The sequence below is a fragment of the Bos mutus genome, chromosome 11 (assembly GCF_027580195.1).
Source record: "Bos mutus isolate GX-2022 chromosome 11, NWIPB_WYAK_1.1, whole genome shotgun sequence".
In the NCBI taxonomy this organism is placed as follows: Eukaryota; Metazoa; Chordata; class Mammalia; order Artiodactyla; family Bovidae; genus Bos; species Bos mutus.
In genome coordinates this window covers 819,517-842,544 of record NC_091627.1, presented here as the reverse complement: position 1 = coordinate 842,544, position 23,028 = coordinate 819,517, and the positions used below count along the sequence as shown (strand labels likewise).

Here is a 23,028-nt window from a genome sequence, read left to right as displayed (position 1 = left end):
CGCAGAGGGCGTAGGACCCAAGCCTGCCTTCAGCCGAGTCGCGACGACGGACGCAGGCGCAGTGGGGCTGCGAAGGCGCGGCAGAGGCGCATTGGCGGCGCGGCGCGATGGGCGGGGAGTTGACGGCGCCGCTATGGCCGGACACCCGACTCAGACCAACTGGTCTCTCAGCCCGGCTCGAAGTAGGGCTTCCTGACGCCGCCGGAAGGCGAGGCCCTTCGGGCCCCCGCGGGCGTCATGTACCCGCCGCCGGCGCCGGCGCGTCGGGACTTCATCTCGGTGACGCTGAGCCCCGGCCGGAGCTACGATGGCGGCCAGGGCCTGAGGCGTCGCTCCTGCTGGCGGGTGAGGGGCGGGCCGGGCGGCCGGGTCGGCGCTTCCCCGGGCTGGGGTCTGGGAACCGGGCGCGACTGCGGCCGGCCTCGCGCGGCCCAGGCGAGGAGGGCTGCGGGTCCCTCTCGGCCGTCCACTGTGGGCACAGACGGTGTCTGCGTGGAGTTTCCTTTCTCCAGCTCCGACCGCTGGGGCTTCACAGGTGGCTCGGCGGTAAAGAACCCGCCTGTCGAGGGGAGACGCGGGTTCGATTCCTGGGTCGGGGTGACCCCCTGGAGGAGGAGGTGTCTCCCCACTCCAGTGTGCTGGCCGGGAAATCGCATGGACACAGGCGCCTGGCGGGCTACAGTCCATGGGGTTCGAACCGAGTGGGACGCTGCGAGTCACTAGCACCCACGAAGCCGGTGCGGGTGTTGGCTGCAGTACCGCTCCAGCCTGCGGCCCCCGCTTGGAGGAAACGTCCCCGGTTCAGAAGCAGCAGAGCCCCACGCTGGGCCTCGGGAATTGCTCCTCATCCTCCCGGAGTCTGACACGGCGGGAGAGATTGCTCCGTGTGCTCCTTTCAGTAAAATGGTCGTTCTCTGTCCCTCAGAAATGGAAGCAGCTGTCGAGGTTACAGCGGACGGTGGTCCTCTTCCTGCTGGTGGTCGTGATGCTCTTCGGCCTCTTGTCCTATGTCCACGTGGCCGACGAGTGGACAGGTACCAGCTTGCATGATCCTCGGGTGTCCTGAGGGCTGACTAAGGGGTGGCACAGCGATCTGGCAGCGGCAGGAGGCCCAGACTTCAACGCATTGGCGGGAAGTGAGATAAGGAGAAGCCTAGAATGTTCCCAGCACCCCGCTATAAGGTGGCTGTTAATCTGCCGTGTGTGACTGTTTCCCAGACGTCTGCTGTGAGAAGCGGCCTGTCGGCCGGCCGTCTCACACCGACATCCAGGTCCGAGGGTACAGGCGGAGTCTGCACGCGCTGCGCTGCAGGCGCTTCCTAACATGCACCGCAGTGCTGGGAAGGAAGTGCAGGTGCCGGCAGGAGGGGCAGCTCCCTCCTGGGTTCTGCTCGCGGCTCCTTGGAGGAGGAAAGCTGCAGAGCCCGCGGCTGGCTCCCGTGAATGGCCCGTGTGCCACCGTGGGCCTCCTCGAAGTGGAAAGATAAAGGCCAAGTGTGTGGGTTGTGGTGGGGTAAAGACAGAAGCTGCAGGGGCTATGGGCAGGCTTTGCTTCCCTGAGGCCACTCTGGAATTCCTTGGCCTGCCCTCTGCGGAGGCCCCAGCCTGTCCTTTTCCAGGAGGGCTGGCTGTGTAGGTGCTGTTTCCAGCGCCCTTTGACTCTCCTCTGGGCCTCGAGGCGTATTGGAGATAAAATAGATTCTCCTGTTTAGCTGTGGACAGCAGGTCGGCGGCAGCAGGGCAGATGAGACCAGCAAATCCTCCCGTCTTGCCAGCTCCTCAGAAAGCAGCTGAGAACCCGGAGGCCGTGGCGGGGCTGTCGCCTCAGGTACTTGGAGTAAACTGAAGGTGGAGTCGCAACTGGGGTCCAGGCCAGAGGCGCTTCAGCACAGCGTGGGCTGTTTGAGAGGGACTGGGAAGAATTCTGCTTCCTGCCGTGTGTCTGAGGTTTTCACCTGAGGCTCCTTGCTCTGGGCTGGGGGATGGAGGAGACGGAGAGAGGAGGAGGGCCATTCTGTCCTCTGTCCTCTTGGCCCATCTGCTGCTCCGGGTCCTTGGGAGGTGAGAGAGACCGGCCCTTTTCTCTGGGATCTACTGGCCGGGGGCGGTCAGGCGGGGGCTCCACTCTGGACCTGCCCAGACAGAGGTTCTGGGGCCTCCGCATCACAGTGGGGTCAGCAGGGAGGACTGGGAGTTGGCAGGTGCGTGGTGCCTGCCATCCAGAAGGGGTGGGGGCAGGGGTGAGGCCGCGTCCTGGGGAACCCCGAGCCGTCCAGGGGGGCGAGCGAGGGCGGGGGAGCACGTGGAGACTAGAGGGCGAGGCATCAGCCAGAGCCAGGGCAGGTCCCACCCCAGGAGGGCGGCCGGCCTCTGAGCGCCCAGGGTGCTCTGTGCCAGGTGCACGCTCCTGTGGGTTGGGGTGTCCAGGTGTGCCCAGGCGCCCCCAGGGAGAGGCTCTGGGACTGATGCCGGCCTCAAGCCCCACAGGCTGCCTGCTCTCACCCCGTCTCTCTGGAAGGTCTGTGTGTGAGAGAGCCGGTTTCTCCCTTTAGAGCCAAGAGCATTCCTTCTGTCACTTCTGTGCCCACTCTTGTGTGTTGACTTCACGGTCACGTGACAGCAGAACGTGGCTGTTTCTCCTCCGAGAGACACGTTTCCACACCTCAGCATCCATGACCTGGACTCTGGGGTCCAGGAGGGGCCTGGGATGAAGGCGTGGACATCCACGTCTCCTGTGGAGCGAGTCTCGGGGCCCCTGCGCATCCTGAGTCCGCTGGCACCTCCTCTCTGGGTCCGATGCCGGCACTCGTCCCCGAGACCTGCTTCATCCATGGAGCTTTGTTTCAGCCGCACCTACTCTCGTGACCTGGGGGCCCGGCTCGGTGGGGTTTGGATCTTGGAAGGGGGTGTCTTCACGGATCCTCCGCCAAGGTGTCCGTGGGTGCTGCCGCCAGAGGCTTTTCCATTCACGGGTCTGTGTCCTTGGGAGCTGGAGGAGTTGCTGTCACAGCCACTGTTGGGGGGCTGGAGCCAGGATGAGTGCGGCCTCCCACGGCGCTTTGTCACTGACCGGCCGCCTCTGCCTCAGCCTTCCGAGGCTGAGGTGGAAGTCCCGGGTGCAGGCCTGGGCAGTGTTCTCTGTGGCTCCATCGACGGGGATGGGGTGGTTTATCCCTGCCCTGCTACCCTTAGGGTCTGACTCCCAGACACGCTCTGGCCAGGGGCTTAACTGACTCTCCAGGGCTACATTCACCCATCGGCAGAGCCTCCATCAGGGAGTCAGAGCCAGGATCTGACGAGAAAGGGGCTCCTCCCAAAGCTGCGCATCGTATGAAAAGTGGAAAGCATTTCCTCTAGGAAACGGCAGCTGCTCAGCCAGTCCACAGCGCTCCCTACGTGGCTCCAGGTCTGACGGGACGGGCTGCGTCCTAGAAGCGGGATGGAATCATTGTACGAGTGACTCTTGTCTCTGTCCAGAAGCCCCAAAGGCATTTCCGACGAGGACCCCCCAACCTGCAGATTAGAGCGCCCGATGGAGACCCCCAGGAGAGAAGGCAGGACCGGGCCCAGAGGAGGGCAGAGGTGGTGGGCGAGGCTGGCTGGGGAGCAGAGGCGCAGAGAGACGGCCTCAGGTACCGGGAGCATCAGAGATGGTCTGATCTTGGGAACCAGTGTTTTCTGGTTTTTTTGACAAAGTGCTAACAAGTGTTTTCCTGTGTTTCACACCGTGCGCCCTCGCGGAATAGGGTGTCTGTGGCTTGTCCATTCGCGGTCCCCTGGGGAGCGTGCGAGTTTGAGCCTGAGCTCGGTGGCAGCCTTGGGGCATCCACACCTCTGTCCCTGCTCTGAGCGTTCACGTTTCTCTCCCTGTAGTTGGAGGGGAGCAGGGACCAAGCCACAGCAGGGCACTGAACCTCCTGGAAAGAAGGCAGAGCTCCCTGCCAGGCCTTCCCCAAAGGCAGCAAGGATTCAGGCCAACCCAGGTAAGGTCCGCCTGCCGCCTCCGGCCTCAGCTGCTGTTCGTTCTGAGTGTCGCAGCAAAGGACACGCTTGAGAGTTGGGGTGGCTGTGCAGCTCCTGCTGTCCCTCGAAAGCTCGGCTCAGCCTTGGACACCCAGGTGGACCAGGCTCCTGTGGGTCAGGCACTCTATAGCTTTGGTGACGACGTCTGTCTCCCGGACAGATGTCTTTCAGTATCCGGTGCTGCAGCCATTTTAACTTTTATTTTGTATTCTAGTAGAGGTGACTGACAGTGTTGTGACAGTCTCAAATGAGCAGGGGAAGGGCTCAACCGTACACACACGTCCGCATCCTACTGCACGCTTTTCTGTGTGTGGAGTGCCGTGTAACACTGAGCAGGGGTCCGTGTGCTGTGAGGTAGATGCTGTGTTTGCCCGTTTAGAGTAGAGCAGTGTAGACGAGGCTGCCCAGACTCGCTAACTACGTCCTCCCCGCTTTCACTCCCCCGGCACCGTAAGTTCATTCTCTGCGTCCGTGGGTCCCTTTCTGTTTTGCAACTAAGTTTACCTGTATCATTTTTCCTTAGATTCCATGTATAAGGGGTGTCACAGAATACTTGTTTTTTGTCTGAGCTACTTCCTTCACTGTGACGGTTGCGAGCTCCGCCCATGTGGCTGCAAATGCCATCACTTCACTCTTTTGCGTGGCTGAGTGAGCTTCTGCTGTCTGCATGTAACGCGTTTTCTTTCTTTGTTTCTCTGTTGGTGGACGTTTAGGTCGCCTCCATGTCTTGCTTTTGTAAACAGTGTTGCGGTGACGTTGGGGGTCGTGGATCCGTTCAGTCGTGTTTCTCTCCGGATCTATAAGCCAGGAGTAGGTAGCGGGGTCACATGGTAGCTCTATTACTAGCTTATTAAGGACCTTCTATATTGGTCAGACAAGGTTTTCTTGTCCGGGTCACCAGCGCCCGTCACGTTTGATGTCCACAAGCCAGACTGCACACCAGGCACACTGGGTCCTTCGCTTTCGCTCCTTCGCTGTTTCGTGGAGGGGGGTCCCTGCTGGGACCTGGTGCAGGCTGACCAGCCTGGGCCGGTGGCATCTTCAGCTGGGCCTTCACTGCAGCCTAAGGTGCCCCCACAGCAGGCTCACTCGCTGTGGGGCCACAGGGCAGGTCTGCCTGGGTGCCCACACCCTGCTTTCCTCCTCCCAGCCCCCCAGAACGAGCGCCAGAAGGCTGTGGTAGACGCCTTCCTCCACGCGTGGGCTGGATACCGCAAGTTCGCCTGGGGCCACGACGAGCTGAAGCCCCTGACCAGGTCCTTCAGCGAGTGGTTTGGCCTCGGCCTCACGCTGATCGACGCGCTGGACACCATGTGGATTCTGGGGCTAAAGAAAGGTACCTGCCCGTCCCTGTGGTGGGCTCGAGCTCGCCGCGCGTGACCCTCGGGCCCGAGCGCGCCTGGTCTGGGAGGCGACCACACGCTGCGTCCTGCTGGGCTGTGCTTCCCCTTGTCCTGGCTGCCAGCGTGGCTGTGCTGGCCGCGGGCAGCTCTCTGTCCTCGCACATCCGTGCGCCCTGCGCCTCCTGCAGAGCGCCGAGCGTGGTGGAGGGTGGAGTCCAGGGGCGTCTGCAGCCCGTGTTTCTGGCGGTCAGGAGGGCCCTGTGGGGGGAGGCGGCACGTGATCCGACGCGGTGGCCGGCCGCGCCCCGAGTCTCCCTCAGGCCTTGTCGGTGGAGACAGGGTGAGACGGGTGGCGTGTCCTCGGGTATTTCTGAACTGGCGCGCACGGCCCTGTTCCGTCTCACACTTGCACTGCAGGCCTCCAGCCACTCACTCTCTCGTGCTTCTCTGTAGCGTGGCTTTGACGTTGAGCACTTGTGCTCACGCTGCACAGCCTTCCCCCAGCTGCACGCTGGCCCCATGTTTTCTGTGCGGTTGGAGGACTCCTGGGCCCCCCTCCTGCGTGAGGAGGTGATGTCGGAACCCTGCAGGGGTGTGCAGAGCCCTGAGGGCGCGGCCAGGAAAGGCTGGCCTGTTCATTTGTTCCTGTGTCTCTGCTGTTCCACGTGGCAGAATTTCAAGAAGCCAGGAATTGGGTGTCGAAGAGGTTATTGTTTCAGAAAGATGTGGACGTCAACCTGTTTGAGAGCACAATCCGGATCCTGGGGGGGCTTCTGAGTGCCTTCCACCTATCTGGGGACATCCTCTTCCTGAAGAAGGCTGTGAGTGTCCCGGCGTCGGGTCTGCTCGCTTCCTGGGGGGACTGGGGTCTCAAGTGCTCAGCAATCAATGCTTTTCTCACGGGATTAGGCTGTGGCGGGCGTTTGTTTCCGGTTCTGTCTCCTCCCGCTCTGGCGTCTGTTTCCGAGCACGTGGGTGGCTGAAGCAGCATTGTGCCAGCCTGCTGCCTGCCCGTGAGGTCATTCTGAACGAATTGAGTCCAGCTCGGTTTTTGTAGCTGGCCAGGGTTGGGTCAGGTGAAGCCAGCATACTCGGGTCTGTCCACGGAATTAGATGAAAAGGGGTGTTGGGTTCACCATCGTGTCGTGGAGACAAGGCCGCCGAGCAGCAGGAATCGTTGACTCATCGCTGTGTTATGTGTCAGGAGGATTTTGGAAATCGGTTAATGCCTGCCTTCCGAACACCCTCTAAGATTCCATACTCCGATGTAAACATTGGCACTGGAGTTGCTCACCCACCCCGATGGACCTCTGATAGCACGGTGGCTGAGGTGACAAGCATTCAGCTGGAGTTCCGAGAGCTCTCTCGTCTCACGGGAGATAAGAAATTTCAGGTATGGGGGGGCTCTGCCCCCGGCTGGTGCGGGTTTTCTGCGGGGCCGTCTCCGGCTCGTGGAGGCGAGTGCAGGTCTGCGTGGTTGTGGGTGCTGGGCCACGAGACTCGCGTCGGTGTTGGTTCTTGTCTCACGTTCTCCTGCAGAATCGCATTTTCTGGTGATGCCAGAGGCGCAGATGGGAGAGGCCTTGACTGGAGGCCGAGTCCTCTGCCTGGCCTGCGGGGCCCCGACAGCTGACGGCTTGTTCTGCCGCGCTCGGCATGGCCTGGTGTCCACTTGCCGTTGTCCTGTGCCCTCCTGCAGTGGCGAGGACCGCCTGCTGAGTTGTGGCTGAGTGCCACGGGGTGTGTTGGAGCTCTGGGTTTCGTAGCCAGGTCAGCGTAGGTGACGTCGTCGTCGTCCCGTTTGTGGCGCCCTGACGGGGCCCACACGCTGTCCCGGGTGGGCAGCTGGAGTGGGGTGCCGGCCTGGCTCCGGCTCGCGGCGCTGACTGTGCGTGTGGAGGGATGGCGGACCTGTCTCTGTGGCTGGCTCTGGTTGTCTCTGTCTTCAGGAGCGTCTGCCACCTGCCTCCACAGGGACTCTCCTGTGGCGGGTCTGTCTGCGTGTCGGCATCCGCTGAGCTTTCCTTGTTTCCTCCGCTCACCCCATCTCGTTTTTGTTGAGATGTTTGTGTCGAGAGGTCCCGCCGTCTCCCGTAACCGTGGCTGTCTGTGCTCACGCGTCTGGCTGTCGTCCCCCTCTAGAACTGTCCCCCCCACCCAAGCGACCCCAGCACTGTTCACCGACTTCCCGTTTGTCACTCCACCAGCCTGGGCAGCCAGGTAGGCTGTGCGGAGCTTTCCCCGTGCTCAGTGGCGTCTTCTCCTGCCGTGGCTGCAGTCTGGGTGGCCAGTGAGCCTGCTGTCTCAAGGTGGCAGGACCGGTCAGGATCCTTCCTTTCTCAGCTTAGAGAATCCCTGACACAGTGGACTTGTTGCTGGGCTGATGACTGCCAAGCTTCAGCTGGTGTGCCGCTGGGTCGTTGGCGGGAGGGCCCGGGCTGGGTCCACCTGTCCAGACGTGCCTTTGTCCGCCATCCAGCTGTCACTTGTCCCTCCTCACGGGGGTGTGACGGTGCCTCCAGTTGGGTTTGATTTTTAACCAGTGGTGTGTTGCCGTGTGTGTGTCCACGTGCCGCGTGTCTTTTGCGTAGGAGGCCCAGCAGGTCCCCGGCCGGGCACTGCCGTGAGAGGCCTGTGCCGTCCTGAGGTTGGGACGTGGTCACACCACACAGGCCACTTGCTTCTGACCTGTCCTCCTGGCTCAGGGCTGGGAAGGGTCTCGAGGACAGCTTCAGTCCCGCGGTCGGCTGCCGGCAGCCCCTCTACCTAGCTCACCTGCTCACCGCCCCCACCGTCTGCCCAGGAGGCCGCAGAGGAGGTGACGAGACGTGTGCATGCCCTGCACGGGAAGCTGGACGGGCTGGTGCCCATGTTCATCAACACCAACAGCGGCAGCTTCACCCACCTGGGCGTGTTCACCCTAGGCGCCAGGGCCGACAGCTACTACGAGTACCTGCTGAAACAGTGGATCCAGGGCGGGAAGAAGGAGCGGCAGTGAGGCCTGTTTCTCTGCCTTCGGGGTGGCCCCCCGGGCTCGGGGTGGCGGGGCCCTCTGTGGGGAAGGGTGTTTCTGTTCATCCTATATGCAGAGCAAGGACCGGCCACCGGGGTGGGCAGACAGGGGTCTTCCTTGGGGTTGTGGCTGCTCGGTCGTCGGCTCCGGCGGGAGGCAGCCAGGGCCATGTGGGCCTCCTCACGCTTAGCACTTTGACACTGAAAACTCACACATTCCCAGGGAGCAGCCTGGTCGCTCCTTGTTCAGTTATAAAAGAGATAAACCCCAGTGGGGTGCTGGGATCCTCTCAAGCCTCAAGCCTGGGGGTGACTGTGGCCCAGGAAGCGTCACTGACTGGGAGCCCGCAGGCTGGTTCAGGCTGACCCCATGGGGCTGGCAGGGCCGGGCCTCATAGATCCCAGAACGGGGACAGGAGCTCGGGGTCAGCCCTGTTTGTGGGCCTGAGGGCTGTGCGCCCACCTGGCCAGAGCACACAGGCCCCGCTGGTCTGCATAGGCTGCTGGAAGACTACCTGGAAGCCGTGGACGGGATCAGGAAGCACCTGCTCGCCAGGTCTGAGCCCAGGAAGCTGACCTTCGTGGGGGAGCTCAACCACGGCCGCTTCAGCGCCAAGATGGTGAGTGGGAGGGTGTTTCCCTGATGCGGCCTCAAGGCAGCGTGGGGACCCGGCCTCTGTGCTTGACGTCTGATGGCTCTGAGTGGGGACGACCGGGGGGACCTCGTGATCCTGGCCGTGGAGCGGGGCGGTCCCGGGTGGATGTGGGTGTCCCGTGAGAGCAGCAGGAGGAGCTGAGGTCTGTGGGGTGCCAGGGCCCCCACCCCGGAGCCCCCACCTCCTCCAGGTCCCCTGCCCTGCCCCGAGTCTCTCCTTCCACGCTCTCGGGGAGCCCCCACTCCCAGTTGCACCCCGTCCTGCTCTCCTGCAGCCAGGGCTCTGTCAGCCTTTGAGGTGGTCCTTCCAGAAGCTGCTCCCCTGCCCGTGTGGGGCCCCAGGTGCTTGGCCCGCAGCCCAGTCCCCTGTCTGAGGCCTGACGGCGCTGGACCTGCTGCTGAGGTGACCCTGTGGTTTCAGGACCACCTGGTGTGCTTCCTGCCGGGGACACTGGCTCTGGGTGCCCACCACGGCCTGCCTGCTGAGCACATGGAGCTGGCCCAGGCACTCATGGACACCTGCTACCAGATGTACCGTCAGATGGAGACGGGGCTGAGCCCCGAGATCGCACACTTCAACCTCCACCACACGAAGGCTGTTAAGGACGTTCAGGTGAAGGTGAGCCATGCTGGGCCCAGGGCTGGGCCAGATGGGAGTGCTGGGAGGCACCTCCTGAGCCCATGTGCCTCCCCAGGCGGCCGACAGACACAACCTGCTGCGGCCCGAGACCGTGGAGAGCCTGTTCTACCTGTACCGCCTCACGGGCGACCGCAAGTACCAGGACTGGGGCTGGGAGATCCTGCACAGCTTCAACACCTATACGCGGGTGAGCCCCCGCCGTGTCCCCAGGGCCTCACTGTCACCTCCCAGGGGCTGCACTGGGAGGCCCTGCCCTGCTGTGAGGGCCCAGGGGTTGGGGCATCTGTCTGTCTTGTCTGGGGGACAGCTGTGTCGGGAGGGTCCCTGCAGTGGCCCGAGGCGCACAGACCGTGTCTCTGCTGGGTCCTCCATGTGGCTTGGGCAGCGTGTTTCCATCCAGCAGTCGGTGACCTCTGAGCCACTACTCCCCAGGCCGGGGGCCCCAACCCGCACCACCCCCTGCTATGCCCAGGGCCCACTGCCCACCCTGGCAGGGCTGCGACTTGACCTTCGCCCTGTGGCCCCTGAGGTGGACTCTACACCCCTCGGGTGGCCTTGGGGCCTTTGTGAGGCCTGCACAGGTTTTGGAGGTGGCACTTGGCATCTGGTCACTGAAGGGAACCATGGCTGACATCCAGGTGGCCATTCCCTCTGGGCTTTGGAGTCCTCTCCGCCCCACACCCTGCCCTGGGGGGCCGTGTGTTCTGGGGTGGGCCAGGCCCCGGGGTGCGCGCCTCTGGCTGGCAGCCCTCCAGAGGGCTGAGCCAGCATCGTGACTTGCGGCCTCGGCTCTCGAGCAGGTCCCCTCGGGCGGCTATTCTTCCATCAGCAACGTCCAGGACCCCCGCCACCCCCAGCCCAGGGACAAGATGGAGAGCTTCTTTCTGGGAGAGACGCTCAAATACCTGTATCTGCTCTTCTCCGACGACCCCGACCTGCTGAGCCTGGACACCTACGTGTTCAACACAGAGGCTCACCCCCTGCCCATCTGGGCCCCCTCCTAGGGCGGGATGGCTCACGAGTAGGCGCTGCCCAGGAGGCTGATATGTGCTGTCCGTGAGGATGCCTGTCGGCAAGACCCGGGCCCTGACCTTGGCTGTTGAGGTGTCCCCTCAGCTGGCGGCACGTGCTCCGGGCCGGGCTGGTGACAGAGGCCGGTGGGCCACAGGGCCAGGATGTTTCGGGGCCTCATAGCTGCTCGGGGTGGCCACTGGGCGTCCGGTGCTCTGCTGTTGATTCTGTGCTCCTCGCCTGGTTCCTGTTGGATCACCGTTTGGAACACATAGGAATAAATGGGCGGTGTGATTCTGGGGATCCTGTCCACTCAGCGAGTTTCTTCCTTCTTCCTAGAAAATCAAATCAAATGACTACATTCCTGAAGCCTGAACACTCTCCTGCTGCCCTGCAAGGGCTTCCTCGGGGTCCTGGGCATCTGGTCACCCCAGGCCACTTTGGCCCAGAGCCTGCGATATGATCAGAGACAGTCTTGGGCACAGCCCAGTACAGCCCAGCCTCGGGATCACAGCCTGTGAACACGCCCGACGCAGGGGCTCGGGGCGTCCTGACCTCATGGGGATTCGGGCTCCTGGCTGGCTGTGGTGTTTACACGTTGGACTCAGGGATCCGCCCCTGCCTTTACAGGGCTGGGCAAGGCTGGGGGGCATGTTCACCGGCTCCCAGCCCAACAGACGGGACTTCTAACCCACGATAAAAGTACACTTGTTCTGAATGGCATGTGCTTTGTCTTTATTTTCTGATTTCCAGCGTGAGGTCGGCACAAGGGCTGCGGCAGATCTGGTGTCCCGTGTCCAGACGTCGGCTTTGGCTCTGCCCCGGGAAGTGTGGAAACGTCCGCACACAGCACTTGTGCTGGGCAGGCGGCCCCAGGGTGAGGGTGTGAGATGCTGGCTGTGGGCCTCAGTGGGCCCTGTGCTCCGCCCGCTGCCCTGGGTGTGGGCTGCCAGCGCCTGCTGCTCCTCTCAAGGCGCCTGGCTGGCCTGTCAAGTCCCTTCTGCTCAGCCAGCAGCACCCATTCCTTAGGGCTGACCAGGGTGTGAAAGTGAAATGAAAAGATGCGTGTTCCTTGGAAGAAATGCTATGACCATCTAGATAGCTTATTAAAAAGCACAGATGTTATTTTGTCAGCAAGGTCTGTCTAGTCAAAGCTAAGGTTTCTCCAGTGGTCATGTATGGATGTGAGAGTTGGACCATAAAGAAGGCTAAAAGCTAAAGAACTGATGCTTTCAAACTGATCTTGGAGAAGACTCTTGAGAGTCCCTTGGTTCTGCAAGGAGATGAAACCAGTCCATCCTAAAGGAAATCAGCCCTGAATATTTGTTGGAAGGACCAATGCTGAAGCTGAAACCCCTATACTTAGGTCACTTGATGTGAAGAGCTGACTCATTTGAAAAGACCCTGATGCTGGGAAAGATTGAAGGTGGAAGAAGGGGACGACGAGAATGAGATGGTTGGATGGCATCACCGACTCAATGGACATGAGTTTGAATAAACTCCGGGAGTTGGCGATGGACAGGGAGGCCTGGTGTGCTGCAGTCCATGAGGTTGCAAAGAGACAAGAGCGAGTGAAGTGAAGTGACCACGGTGTGGCTTTCCAGCAAGAAGCCAGATCCACGGGCTGGGCCCAGTCCCAGGCCAGCGCCCTCATGGGCCGGGCTGACCCTTTCCCCGGCTGTGTGAGGAGACACGTTGCTATTGCTGGCAGACTCTGCAGGGGCCTCCCCACCGCCCTGGCTCAGCCGTAGGTGGCACTTGGTCCTGACGGCCCTCCTGTGTCCATCCTGTGAGGCTGCCATCCCCCTCTTGCCCACGGGCCCAGCGGGGCTTCTACCCACATGTGAGCAGGGCCTGCCTCTTGGGGCTGCCTGTGTGCAGAAACCAGCCGGAGGGCCCACAGTGTGCCCCACCACCACCCTGCAGCCCAGGAGCCGCTTCAGCAATGGTTTGTCCGGACTCTGGACCACAGGCTTCGTCCTTGACGTTCCGCAGCCCGGCGGGGCACAGTCGGCCCAGTGAAGCAGATTGCCCCCCACCCTGGGCCAGCCTGGCCCCAAGCAGGTGGACTTGGGGGCCGCAGGGGCCATTGCAGTAGCTGGGGATGGAGAGCACGGCTGAGAAGGGTGGAGGGTCACTGGCGCAGCCGTTGGTTGTGGAATCTCAGGTTTTCCTGCCGTGGTAAAGGCCCACGCACCCTACGCAGGACAGCACGCGGAGCTGAGGACTCTGCTTTATTCAACAGCCACGTTGACGAGGTGGTGTGAGCATGCCACAGTGTCCAGGGCCTCCGACGGGACGGATACGACTGGACACGCCCGACAGGCCAGCAGTGTTTGTCCAGTGCCTCCTTGGGCAAGGCCCTGCCCACCCTGGCACGGCTCCAGCTGCAGGAGCCGGGGCCTGGTGCCTGCCCCAGCCGGTCGTCTCTGGCCCTGCGGCGGGCAGCCTTCAGCCCTGGAGCCCCGTGGACCTCGCTGCCTCCACCCACTTGCCAATGAGGGCAGCCTCCAGCCTGCGGGCCTCCACCACGGATGCGGGGTCGTCTGGGTGGGAGCCTCTGGGGGCGGGCAGGGAGGCACTCAGCTGGCCGGCCTTGAGCCCTGCCACCCTCGCCCGCCCCGACCAGGCACCGCGCCCTCCCCAGGCGGCGCACCTGAGGTCCAGGTGGTGCGCCCCCCCGCGGATGGCGATGGCGAGCACGGACGCGCTCAGGTTGCTCTGGATCTGTTGTGGGAGGAGCCTGTGTCAGGGGCACGTGCTCACCACCTGCTCGTCCCAGCAGGTAGGATGCAGCCCCCGCAGGGGCTTGAGAGTAGCCTCATTAGAAAGGAAAGATGACCGTGAACGAGCAGATGCCAGGCCACGGGAAGGAGACCGGGAGCCAACGGAGGGGGCGGAGGCAGCGGTGCCCGCGGGCCCAGGCTCCCGTGAGACTCACCCCGCCCCGCGCCCAGGGGTCCAGGTCTCCGTTGGAGAAGATGATGTTGCTGGCAGCTGTGAGGTCTGAAACAGATGGAGGGAGCGTGGTGGGACTGGGGGCCCCCTCACCCTGACCCAGGGGCTGGGTCCTGGAGCCTGGGAAGGAGCCTGCTCAGTGCGGTGGGAGGAACCGCGCCCCGACCCCCGCCGTGGGCCTCACCGCCCCCCCCAAAGCTGGTCTGCAGCCAGTCCTGCCGTGGCCACACGCCCCACGTGTCCAGGCAGTACTGCTGGCGCTGGGCTTCAGTGAAGGGCAGCTCGGGGAAGAGGTCGGACACGTTGTTGCTGGAGAACGTCAGGCTGATCTCAGTGCAGACCTGCGGGCCACCACACTGTGATCAGGCCAGCCCACGCAGCCCCGGGCCCCCAGCCCCCTGTACCCGGCCGCCCCGAGCCCCCAGGCCCCCGTACCTGGTAGTCCCAGGCCTTGGCATCACTGCCCAAGCCGCAGCCCGTGGGGTCAGCACAGGCCTGATACTGCAGGTAGATGTCGTAGCAGGGCTCTATGCCGGAGGAGTTGTACACCAGCCCTGAGGGAGAGGGCTGCTGGGGCCAGGGGCCTGGACACCCACCCTGTCCACTTAGAGGGGTCCTGCAGGGGTCGGGGCTCTCAGGCCCAGTGGATCCAGCGAGGACTGGGTGTTGGTCCCAGGGGACGGGCTGTGCTGTCCGCTCCGTCCGGGTCGCTCTGGGTGGCGGGTCAGCCCAACTGACGTGCCCCCTCCCAGCAGGGTGGGCTGGGACGGGGTGTGTTGCCCTTTGACTGGGGGCCTTCCAGAAGGCCCCGGAGCCATGCTCCGCAGGGGGTGGCCCACGGGGGTGGCCACTTCCTCCCAGGGGCTCCCCACCCCGCACCGCCCTCCTGGGGCCTGGCTGCCGCCCACCAACTTGGGGCCCCCGCGCTCAGCACCGGTCCGGGCAGGGGGGCAGACGCACCGGCCAGTGCACGAAGCCCCGCGATCCTTGAGCTCTCGCTCAGCAGCCGGCTGCAGCCAACCTGGGGGAGCACGGAACACCTCAGCAGCCGTGCCGCCCCACCCCTCCCTGGTCCCAGGGCTGAGCGGGCACAAGGCCCCGGGGCAGGCCCGGGTGCCTTTGAGCACCCCAGGGTGGCTGGGCCCCTCCCCAGGTTCTGGGCGGCAGGGGCGGGTGACGTGCCTGGACGGGGTGGGCAGGAAGGTGACCCACAAAGTCAGTGGCGTACGGGTAGTCCATCATGGCCAGCACGGTGAAGGCATTCCGGGCGAAGCCGAAGAGCTGGGTGAGGTCCTTTGGTCCGGAGAGGGGCTGGCAGGTACCGAACTCCTGGCTGACGACGTGCGGGGCTGCGGGGGGGACGCGGGCCTGAGGGGGCTGCTGGGGGGGACATGGCCCTGTGGGGGCTGCGGGGGGGACGCGGGCCTGTGGGGGCTGCTGGGGGGGACACGGCCCTGTAGGGGCTGCAGGGGGGACGCGGGCCTGAGGGGGGCTGAGGGGGCTGTGGGGGCTGACACAGGCCTGAGGGAGCTGCAGGGGGGCGGGGCGGCGCGGGCCCACGTGGGGAGGCGGGATGGTGTTGGTTGGAGGGGGCAGCTGCCTCACCTCCCTGCTGGAACAAGTCCCTGATCTGCCGGAATGCGTCCTGCACGGCCCGGGCACACTCAGGGCTCTGGCCTTGGAAGTCCTGCAGGGAGGAAGGCTGTGGCTGCACCCACCAGCGGGGCTGCCCAGGATAGAGAGGGGCTAGGGCCTCGGCTTACCGCAGAGACGTCCTGGAAGAACTGGTAGGGGTCGCCGAGGCCTGCCGCCGAGACCACAGGGGCGCTGGCCGCCAGGGCCCCCGCCACGAGATGTGGGTACTTGATCCTCAGGTAGGCGCTGAGCATCCCCCCGTAGCTGGTGCGGTTGCAGAGTTAGCCTGGGGCACCCCCAGTGCCCCGTCGCCTGCAAGGGAGACTCGGCAGCCTCTCAGCGTGCATGCTGTGTGGCCAACACCCACGTCCTCTGCCTTCCCAGGGCCTCCCGCCCTGTGCCCCCCAGGACCCGACACGTCCAAGACCCACAGAAGTTCTGGGCGGGGCCAAGTACACTTGCTGGGGAGAGAAAGGAGACGCTGACGCACCTGCCGCCAAAGGCGATGGCCGGGGCATCGGGGGCCTCGAGCTCCTGCCGGAGCGCCCGGAGCAGCCCTGCGAAGTCAGCCAGGGCCTGCTCCACCGTCAGCAGCTCCGTGTACCCACGCCACGTGGACCGCTCACCGAAAGGCAGCGACTTTCCGTAGTAACGCTGCAAGCAGGTGGGCGGCAGGGGTGGGAGGCGCTGACTCTGAGCCCCCAGAGCGACACCCCCACACCGCCCAGCCCCAGCCGGTACCCACGTGCTCGGCAAAGACGACCAGGGCCCCCTGCTGCTCTGCCAGCTCCAGGATGAATCCTGAGTTGTTGGCGAAGGACCACACATCCCCCTCGTTGCCGGTGTAGAAGAATATGGGCCCCTCGCCCCTGTTCCAGAACTTCTCTGTCGGGTGGAGGCGAGTGAGGGGTGGGGGAGGGTGCCCCCCTCGCCAGCAGCGGGTGCTGGCGCTGTTCCCGGGGCGGCTCACCTGTCAGCAGGAACCGCTGGAGAAAGGTCTTGTTCCCAAACCTCTCAAAGTTGAAATGGTCCAGAAGCTGCTCGAAGTAGGCCTCCTGAAACTCAGGGTCCTTGGATCTGTGGGCTAGAGGGCACCACGCTCAGCGGGGTCGGGGGAGCCATCAGGGCCATGGGGGACGGGCTGGGGGGTGTCGATCGAGGTGGATGGGAGGGAGCCAGGCAGGGGGCACGGGGATTGGGGGTCCGGCAGGGGTCGCGGGGGGGATGGGAGGGAGCCGGGTGGGGGTATCGGGTGATGGGAGGGAGCCAGGCGGGGGTATGGGGGGATGGGAGGGAGCCAGGCAGGGGTATGGGGGGGGATGGGAGGGAGCTAGGCAGGGGGCATGGGGATTGGGGGCCCTGCAGGGGTCGAAGTGGGGGGTGGGAGGGAGCTGGGTGGGGGTGCAGGGATTAGGGCCTGGCAGGGGTTGTGGGGGGGGATGGGAGGGAGCCGGGTGTGGGGCACGGGGATTGGGGCCTGGCAAGGGTCGCGGGGGATGGGGGTTGGAGCCCAGGGCTGAGTGCAGGGGGCCTGGCGCGGGTTGAGGGGGGTGTGGGGGCGGGCCCTGCAAGGGTCGCGGGGGATGGGGAGTGGGGCCCAGGGCAGGGATGGGGGCCTTGGGCCACACTTACCCCTGGCCTCCAGGCCTCGTGGCTGCAGCCCCAGCAGCAGAACCAGGGCCCAGAGCAGGGTCGGCCAGGGATGGGGGCTCATGTTCACTTTGCCCGGCAGCTTCGGGTCAGGCGGTTGGGGTCACATGACCAGAGGAACCCCTCACGTGACGGCTGGGGCGGCGCTGTGAGCAGCACTTCCCTACCCACCCAGTGCCAGCTTCCCGGCCCTTCCGTCTGCGTCACCGTGGAGACGGTCACCGTGGGGCACGGAAGTGGGCTGAGGGCTCGAGGGTCCGTGCTGGGGTGGGGGTGTGCCCGCCCAGCCTCCCATCCTCCATGGCCACCGCCGGCTTGGGCGCCATGCCACGCGCGTGTGGGTAGGAGGTGACCTCCCCGTCGCCTGGCTGCTGCCCAGCCACCGCCCGGCCCCCTCCTGGCCCTGCCATCTCCTGAGTGAGGCTGGGGAAGGCCTGCCCTTGAGGGGGAGGAAGGGAGAGTTAGGAAGATAGAGCTCGGCAGGAGGACAGCTCTTGAGCCCTGGGGCAAGGGGTGGGGTCAGCAGCCCTAGAAAGGAGCCCAGCGCCTGAGAAACCTTGAGGGCCGCGCCGCCCACACAGGAGCTGGGGCCGCTCTTTCGGACGCCGAGCTGGGATCCAGGACCCTCTCTCGCCCCCTCAGGCCAGCCCCTCTCTGGTGCCCTGGTACCCAGAGGACAGAAGGGCCCCCACTGCCCTGGTGCCAGTCCAGGGCCTGGAGGGGCCAGCCAGGCCCAGCGGGTGGCCTGCTCAGTCTCAGGCCGGGCTGTGCTGACTGCAGTCCTGCTGGGGATGTGGCCCGTGAGCCGGGCCCAGAGCGGGTTGAGGGGGGTTGCCCCGCACGGCGGCAGAGGGGAGGGGGCTGCCTGAACCCACTCCCAGGACGGTCCCGGCCCGCGGTCTCTCCCCAGGCCTCTGCCCAGGCCTCCCCTGTTGGGTGATGGGCCGCGGAAAGCAAAGGGCCTTGGGCTGGGCAGGGAGGGAGCCGCGTGCCCCGCCCCCTCACAGCCCCAGGCCCCATGCTGTGGCTCTCAGTGTGGTGACAATGACTGCCCACCATGTGACAGCGCCCTGTGGGTGTGGCCTCCCTGAGGTCACCCAGGGCCACAGCACAATCACCCCCAGTCCCTTCCCCGCAGCCCCATCCCTACACACCCTTGGCTCCCTCGTGCCCCTGTGCCCCCACCCCCTGTCCCCATGCCCCTGTGCTCCCGTCCCTGCGTGCCCACGCCCCTGTGCTCCTACCCCACTGTCCCCATGCCCCTGTGCTCCTACCCCTGCGTGCCCACGCCCCTGTGTCCCCGTCCCTGCGTCCCCATGCCCCTGTGTTCCTACCCCTGCGTGCCCACGCCCCTGTGTTCCCGTCCCTGTGTGCCCACGCCCCTGTGCCCCAGCCCCTGCGTGCCCCTGCCCCTGTGTCCCCGTCCCTGCTTCCCCGTGTCCCCATCCTCCTGTCTCTGTGTGCCAAAGTGGCCCTGTTCCCGTGTCCCCTTGGGCCTGTTCCTGTGCTCCCGGCCCTGCATCTAGGGGCGCCTGTCCTGTGTTGAGAGGCCCGCCTCTTCAAGGAGGAGTCCCTTCCCATGGACGGCAGCCTCTCCTCTTGTCAAATAAGAGGCCGGACCCCAACCCACCGCAGGCCCACTGCATTCCCCCTGCAGACGCTCCAGGCGGCTCCTCCACGCCTGGGTAGCAGCAGGAAGTCCCAGAGAGAAGCATCTGATTCCTCTGAGACTCCGGCCACGACTTGTGGCCCTGAGCACACAGGTACGTCTGGGGGACCAGATCCCTTTCCCCAGCTGCCCGGGGCCACTGACTCTGGGGACAAAGCTGGGACCTGATTCCCCCTCCACAGCCTCTGGATCTTGGAGCCAGGCCCAGCCCCTTAGCAGAGCCTACCCTGCCCCTTTCAGACCTAAGAGCCGCCAGGACCCAGAGGCGGGCACTTGGGATGCACAGAGAGTCCCAAAGTGTAGGCCCCAGGGCTCTCAGCTCTGACCCACTCAGCACCTGCAGTTAAGGCCACGTTCATCTGTGTGAAATTATACGCTTTCAACCACTTTTAAATATCAGCTGTAAGTTCATCCATACTGTTGTGCAACTACCATCATTCTCTCTCAAACTTTCATCTTCCCAAACGGAAACTCCTCACTCTCCTCCCCCAGGCTGCTGATGGTTCAGTCATCAGTCATGTCTGACTCTGAGACCCCGTGGACAGGGTCTCAGAGTCAGGCTCCTCTGTCCATGGGAGTCTCCAGGCAAGAACACTGGAGTGGGTTGCCATTCTCATCTCCAGGCGATCTTTGTGACCCAGGGGTCGGATCTGTGTCTCCTGCACCGCAGGTGGATTCTCTACCGCTGAGCCACCAGGGAAGCCCTCCCCAATCCTGGGATGACCTCTGTTGTCCTGTCTCTATGAGTCTGCTTATTCTAGAGACCTCATATAAGTAGAATCATACACAACTTATCTTTGTGTCTGGTTTCACTGAGCACCAAGTCTTTAGCGCTCACGCATGGTGTAGCCTGTGTCAGGATTTCCTTCCTTTTTTCCAGGTAAATATGAGTCATATTCCATTCATGGACAGACCCCACTGTGAAACCCACTCACCCAGCAGCGGACACCAGATTGTCTCCACCTCTTGCTTATGTTTAAAACGCTGCTGTGAATTCGGGCGCTCGATGATCTCAAGACCTTGCTTCCGTCTGGGGGCGGGCACACCTGCAAGTGGGCTTGCAGGGCCGCATGGTAGCTCTGTGTTTCAGTTCTGAGGACGCTCCACTCTGTTTTCCATGGCATTTGCATCGTTTACATTCTAACCAGCAGTGCACAAAAGTTTCAATTTCTCCACGTCCTCTCCAACACTTGTTTTGTTCGGAGGTAGCGTTGCCACAGTGGGAGTGGCCTCTCACTGTGGTTTGATTGGCGTCTTCCCGACAGTGACGCTACCTTTTCGGGCACTTCGTGAGTGTGCTTAAGTCTTCCTTGGAGGAATGTCTTGAGGGGCGGGGGGGCCGGGGACTCCCAGGCAGGCCTCAGCGCTCTCAGCTGTGACCCAGGCGCTGCCCGCAGTCGTGTGGTGTGGACATGTGTGTACGTGTATTAGATTATACATATAATGTGCACGTTTAACATAAAAAGCGTTTCCACCGTTTATTCATTGTTGTGTTTTTTTGTTTAATTTGGTTTTTTTTTTATTTTTTTAGTTTTTTCGTTCGTTGAGGAGTTTCAAGAGTTTTTGTTCTTGAGTTTTAGAGGTTTTAGAAAGTATATCCTGGTTATTAAACCTTTATTGGATTTGTAGTTGGAGACTGTCTTCCCCCGTCCTGTGGGGCCTGTGCACTCGGGACAGTGTCCTCCCGTGCACAGAGATTATTCGAGATTATTCTGATGACGTCCAAGCAAACAGATGGGGGAAAATGGAAACAGTGACAGACTTTCTTTCTTGGACTCCAAAATCACTGCTATGACAAACCTAGAAGACGTATTAAAAAGCAGACACGTTACTTTGCCAACAAAGGTCTAATCAAAGCTGTGGTTTTTCCAGTTGTCATGTATGGGTGTGAGAGTTGGACCATAAAGAAGGCTGAGCCCCAAAGAATCGATGCTTTGGAACTGTGATGTTGGAGGAGACTTGAGAGTCCCTTGGACTGCAAGGAGAGGTCAGTCCTAAAGGAAATCAATCTTGAATATTCATTGGAAGGACTGATGCTAAAGCCGAAACACCAATACTTGGCCACCTGCTGCAAAGAGCCGACTCACTACAAAAGACCCTGATGCTGGGAAAGATTGAAGGCAGGAGGAGAAAGGGATGAAATAGGATGAGATGGTTGGATGGTATCACTGACTTAATGGACATGAGTTTGAGCAAGCTTCAGCAGACAGTGAAAGAAAGAGAGGGAAACTTGGTGTGCTGCACTCCACGGGGTTGCGAACAGTCAGACACAACTGAGCGACTGAACAACAACGACAAAAATCACCGCAGATGGTGACTGCAGCCATGAAATTAAAAGATGCTTGCTCCTTGGAAGGAAAGCTGTGACAAACTAGAGAGTGTATTAAAAAGCAGAGACATCACTTTGCCGACAAAGGTCTGTCTAATCAAAGCTATGGTTTTTCCAGTAGTCATGTATGGATGGGACAGTTGGAGCATAAAAAAGGCTGAGCGCCAAAGAATCAATGCATTCAAACTGTGGTGCTGGAGAAGATTCTTGAAAGTCCCTTGGACAGCAAGGAGATATAACCAGTCCATCCTAAAGGAAAGCAACCCTGATTATTCGTTGGAAGAACTGATGCTAAAGCTAAAGCTCCAGTCCTTTGGCCACCTGATGCAAAGAGTTGACTCACTGGAAAAGACCCTGATGCTGGCAGAGATTGAAGGAGGAGGAGAAGGGGACAACAGAGGATGAGATGGTTGGACGGTATCATCAACTCAATGGACATGAGTTTAAGCAAACTCTAGGAGATAGGGTCGGACAGGGAAGCCTGGTTGCTTCATAGGGTCACAAAGATTGGACATGACTTAGCGACTGAACACCAACATAGCTACGAGTTTATTTCTGATTCTCTCTTGTTCTCCATGCCCTAGATGTCTGTCCTAGCCTTAGGAAAACAGCACACTGTTTTGAATGCTGTGCCTTTGTAGGTAGGGAGTCTTGAACTTGGGAAATGTATGTCTTTTTTCTTTTTCAAGATTATTTTGGCTATTCAGGGCCCCTTGCAATCCCATATTAATTTGAGGATTGACATTTCAACTTCTGCAAAAAAAAAAAAAAAAGAAGAAGAAGAAGTTGGAATTTTGATAAGGATTGCATTGAACCTGCAGGTCACTTTGGGTAGTATTGACATCTTAAAACTAAGTCTTCCTGGGACTTCCTTGGTGGTGCAGAGGTTAGGACTCTCCACTTTCACTGCTGGGGCCACGTTTGATCCCTGGTCAGGGAGCTAAGATCCTGTCAGCTGAGTGGTGCAGCCAAAAAAAAAAAGGCTTTCTACCCATGAACAAAGGGTATCTTTCCACCTATTTGGGTCTTAATATCCATCAGCAATGTTTTATAGTTTTCAGTGTACAGTTAAGTCACCCCCTTGGTTAAATTTATTTTTAGTCATTCTTTTAGATGCTATGTAAAGTGGAATTGCTTCTTTAATTTCCTTTTGAATTGTTCATTGCAGGTGCATAGACACGTAGCTGATTTTTTGTCTGTTAATCTAATACCCTGCAACTTTGCTGAATTTATTACCTCTAGTAGCTTTCTTAGAGACTCTTGTGTATGGATCTCACAGATATCTTCTTTGGTTACCAGGGCGAGTACACTTAACATCCTAAGTTTATAGCAATGTACTTAAGTAGACGACAGCTTCACTCTGATCACATGCATACACTATGCTTCAAAACTCCATCCTTTCTGCACTATGTTGTCATTGCCAATTAATATTCACACACCTGTGCACAATACCATACATCTGTAATTGTTGTTCCTGCATTTGTCTTTCAAATCCTATACTAAACACAAAGTGGACTCATAACCAAAAATATAATGCTGGGTTTTATGCTCGCCCATAGTTTTGCCTTTATCTGAGACCTTTATTTCTCCCTGTGGCTTGGAGGTACTATCTAATGTCCCTTCACTTAAATCTGAAGGGACACCGTGAGTATTTCTTGTAGGGCAGGTCTGGTGGCAACAAACTCCTTCAACTATTGTTTATCTGGGAATGCTTTTGTTGTTGAGGTGCTCAGTCACGTCTGACTCTGTGACCCATACGCTGAGGTACCCCTAACCCTGTTCCTCCTCATCTCCCAGAGCTTGCTCAAACCCATGCCCATTGAATCAGTGATGCCCTAAACTCTTCATTTTTGAAGGTCAGTTTTGCCGGATATAGGATTCTGGTTGATAACTTTGTTCACCCGTCACTTTGATTGTGCCATTGCCTTCTGGTTTCTATGGTTTTCTGTTTTAAATTAATTGTTTTTGGTTCTGGCAGGTCTTAGTTGTGGTGTGCAGGTTTAATTGTGCACAGATCCCCTGCTGCTGCTGCTGCTGCTAAGTCGCTTCAGTCGTGTCCGACTCTGTGCGACCCCGTAGATGGCAACCCACCAGGCTCCCCTG

The 23,028-nt window shown here is 61.1% G+C and overlaps 2 protein-coding genes across 5 annotated transcripts; one reads left to right on the top strand and one right to left on the bottom strand.

The window, feature by feature from the left end:
• The first annotated feature begins 102 nt into the window (after positions 1-102).
• Positions 103-11,402, top strand: MAN1B1 (mannosidase alpha class 1B member 1). 2 transcript variants are annotated; one of them, XM_070378631.1, is made up of 13 exons: positions 103-345; positions 926-1,034; positions 1,713-1,828; positions 3,478-3,632; positions 3,874-3,983; positions 5,174-5,359; positions 6,039-6,187; positions 6,571-6,759; positions 8,170-8,360; positions 8,878-8,998; positions 9,455-9,652; positions 9,729-9,860; positions 11,024-11,402. In XM_070378631.1, the coding sequence occupies exons 1-13, from the start codon at positions 238-240 to the stop codon at positions 11,057-11,059; spliced, it is 1,800 nt and encodes a 599-aa protein (XP_070234732.1). In that variant the 5' UTR covers positions 103-237; the 3' UTR covers positions 11,060-11,402. The 2 variants fall into 2 exon arrangements, with proteins under 2 accessions (XP_070234732.1, XP_070234731.1); XM_070378630.1 differs by having other exon boundaries at positions 104-345; positions 10,474-11,402.
• A 1,503-nt stretch (positions 11,403-12,905) lies between these two features.
• Positions 12,906-17,049, bottom strand: DPP7 (dipeptidyl peptidase 7). Of its 3 annotated transcripts, none has more exons than XM_070378632.1 (13): positions 16,910-17,049; positions 16,248-16,361; positions 16,023-16,162; positions 15,768-15,931; positions 15,406-15,541; positions 15,248-15,329; positions 14,825-14,991; positions 14,603-14,663; positions 14,078-14,196; positions 13,827-13,983; positions 13,626-13,690; positions 13,341-13,411; positions 12,906-13,244 (listed from the first exon to the last, which is right to left on the bottom strand). In XM_070378632.1, the coding sequence occupies exons 1-13, from the start codon at positions 16,989-16,991 to the stop codon at positions 13,136-13,138; spliced, it is 1,467 nt and encodes a 488-aa protein (XP_070234733.1). In that variant the 5' UTR covers positions 16,992-17,049; the 3' UTR covers positions 12,906-13,135. The 3 variants fall into 3 exon arrangements, with proteins under 3 accessions (XP_070234733.1, XP_070234734.1, XP_070234735.1); XM_070378633.1 differs by having other exon boundaries at positions 14,855-14,991; XM_070378634.1 differs by lacking the exons at positions 13,827-13,983; positions 14,078-14,196.
• Positions 17,050-23,028: the final 5,979 nt, after the last annotated feature.

Excerpts from the sequence above, each read along its gene's own strand:
- MAN1B1 (XM_070378630.1), top strand. The coding sequence starts at position 238 with ATGTACCCGCCGCCGGCGCCGGCGCGTCGGGACTTCATCTCGGTGACG. Across the intron at positions 1,035-1,712 it reads CGTGGCCGACGAGTGGACAG|CTGTGGACAGCAGGTCGGCG; the intron begins GTACCAGCTTGC and ends TCTCCTGTTTAG. Across the intron at positions 3,984-5,173 it reads AAGGATTCAGGCCAACCCAG|CCCCCCAGAACGAGCGCCAG; the intron begins GTAAGGTCCGCC and ends TCCTCCTCCCAG.
- DPP7 (XM_070378632.1), bottom strand. The coding sequence starts at position 16,991 with ATGAGCCCCCATCCCTGGCCGACCCTGCTCTGGGCCCTGGTTCTGCTG. Across the intron at positions 14,197-14,602 it reads GGGGCTTCGTGCACTGGCCG|GGCTGGTGTACAACTCCTCC; the intron begins GTGCGTCTGCCC and ends CCTCTCCCTCAG. Across the intron at positions 13,984-14,077 it reads CCAAGGCCTGGGACTACCAG|GTCTGCACTGAGATCAGCCT; the intron begins GTACGGGGGCCT and ends GGTGGCCCGCAG.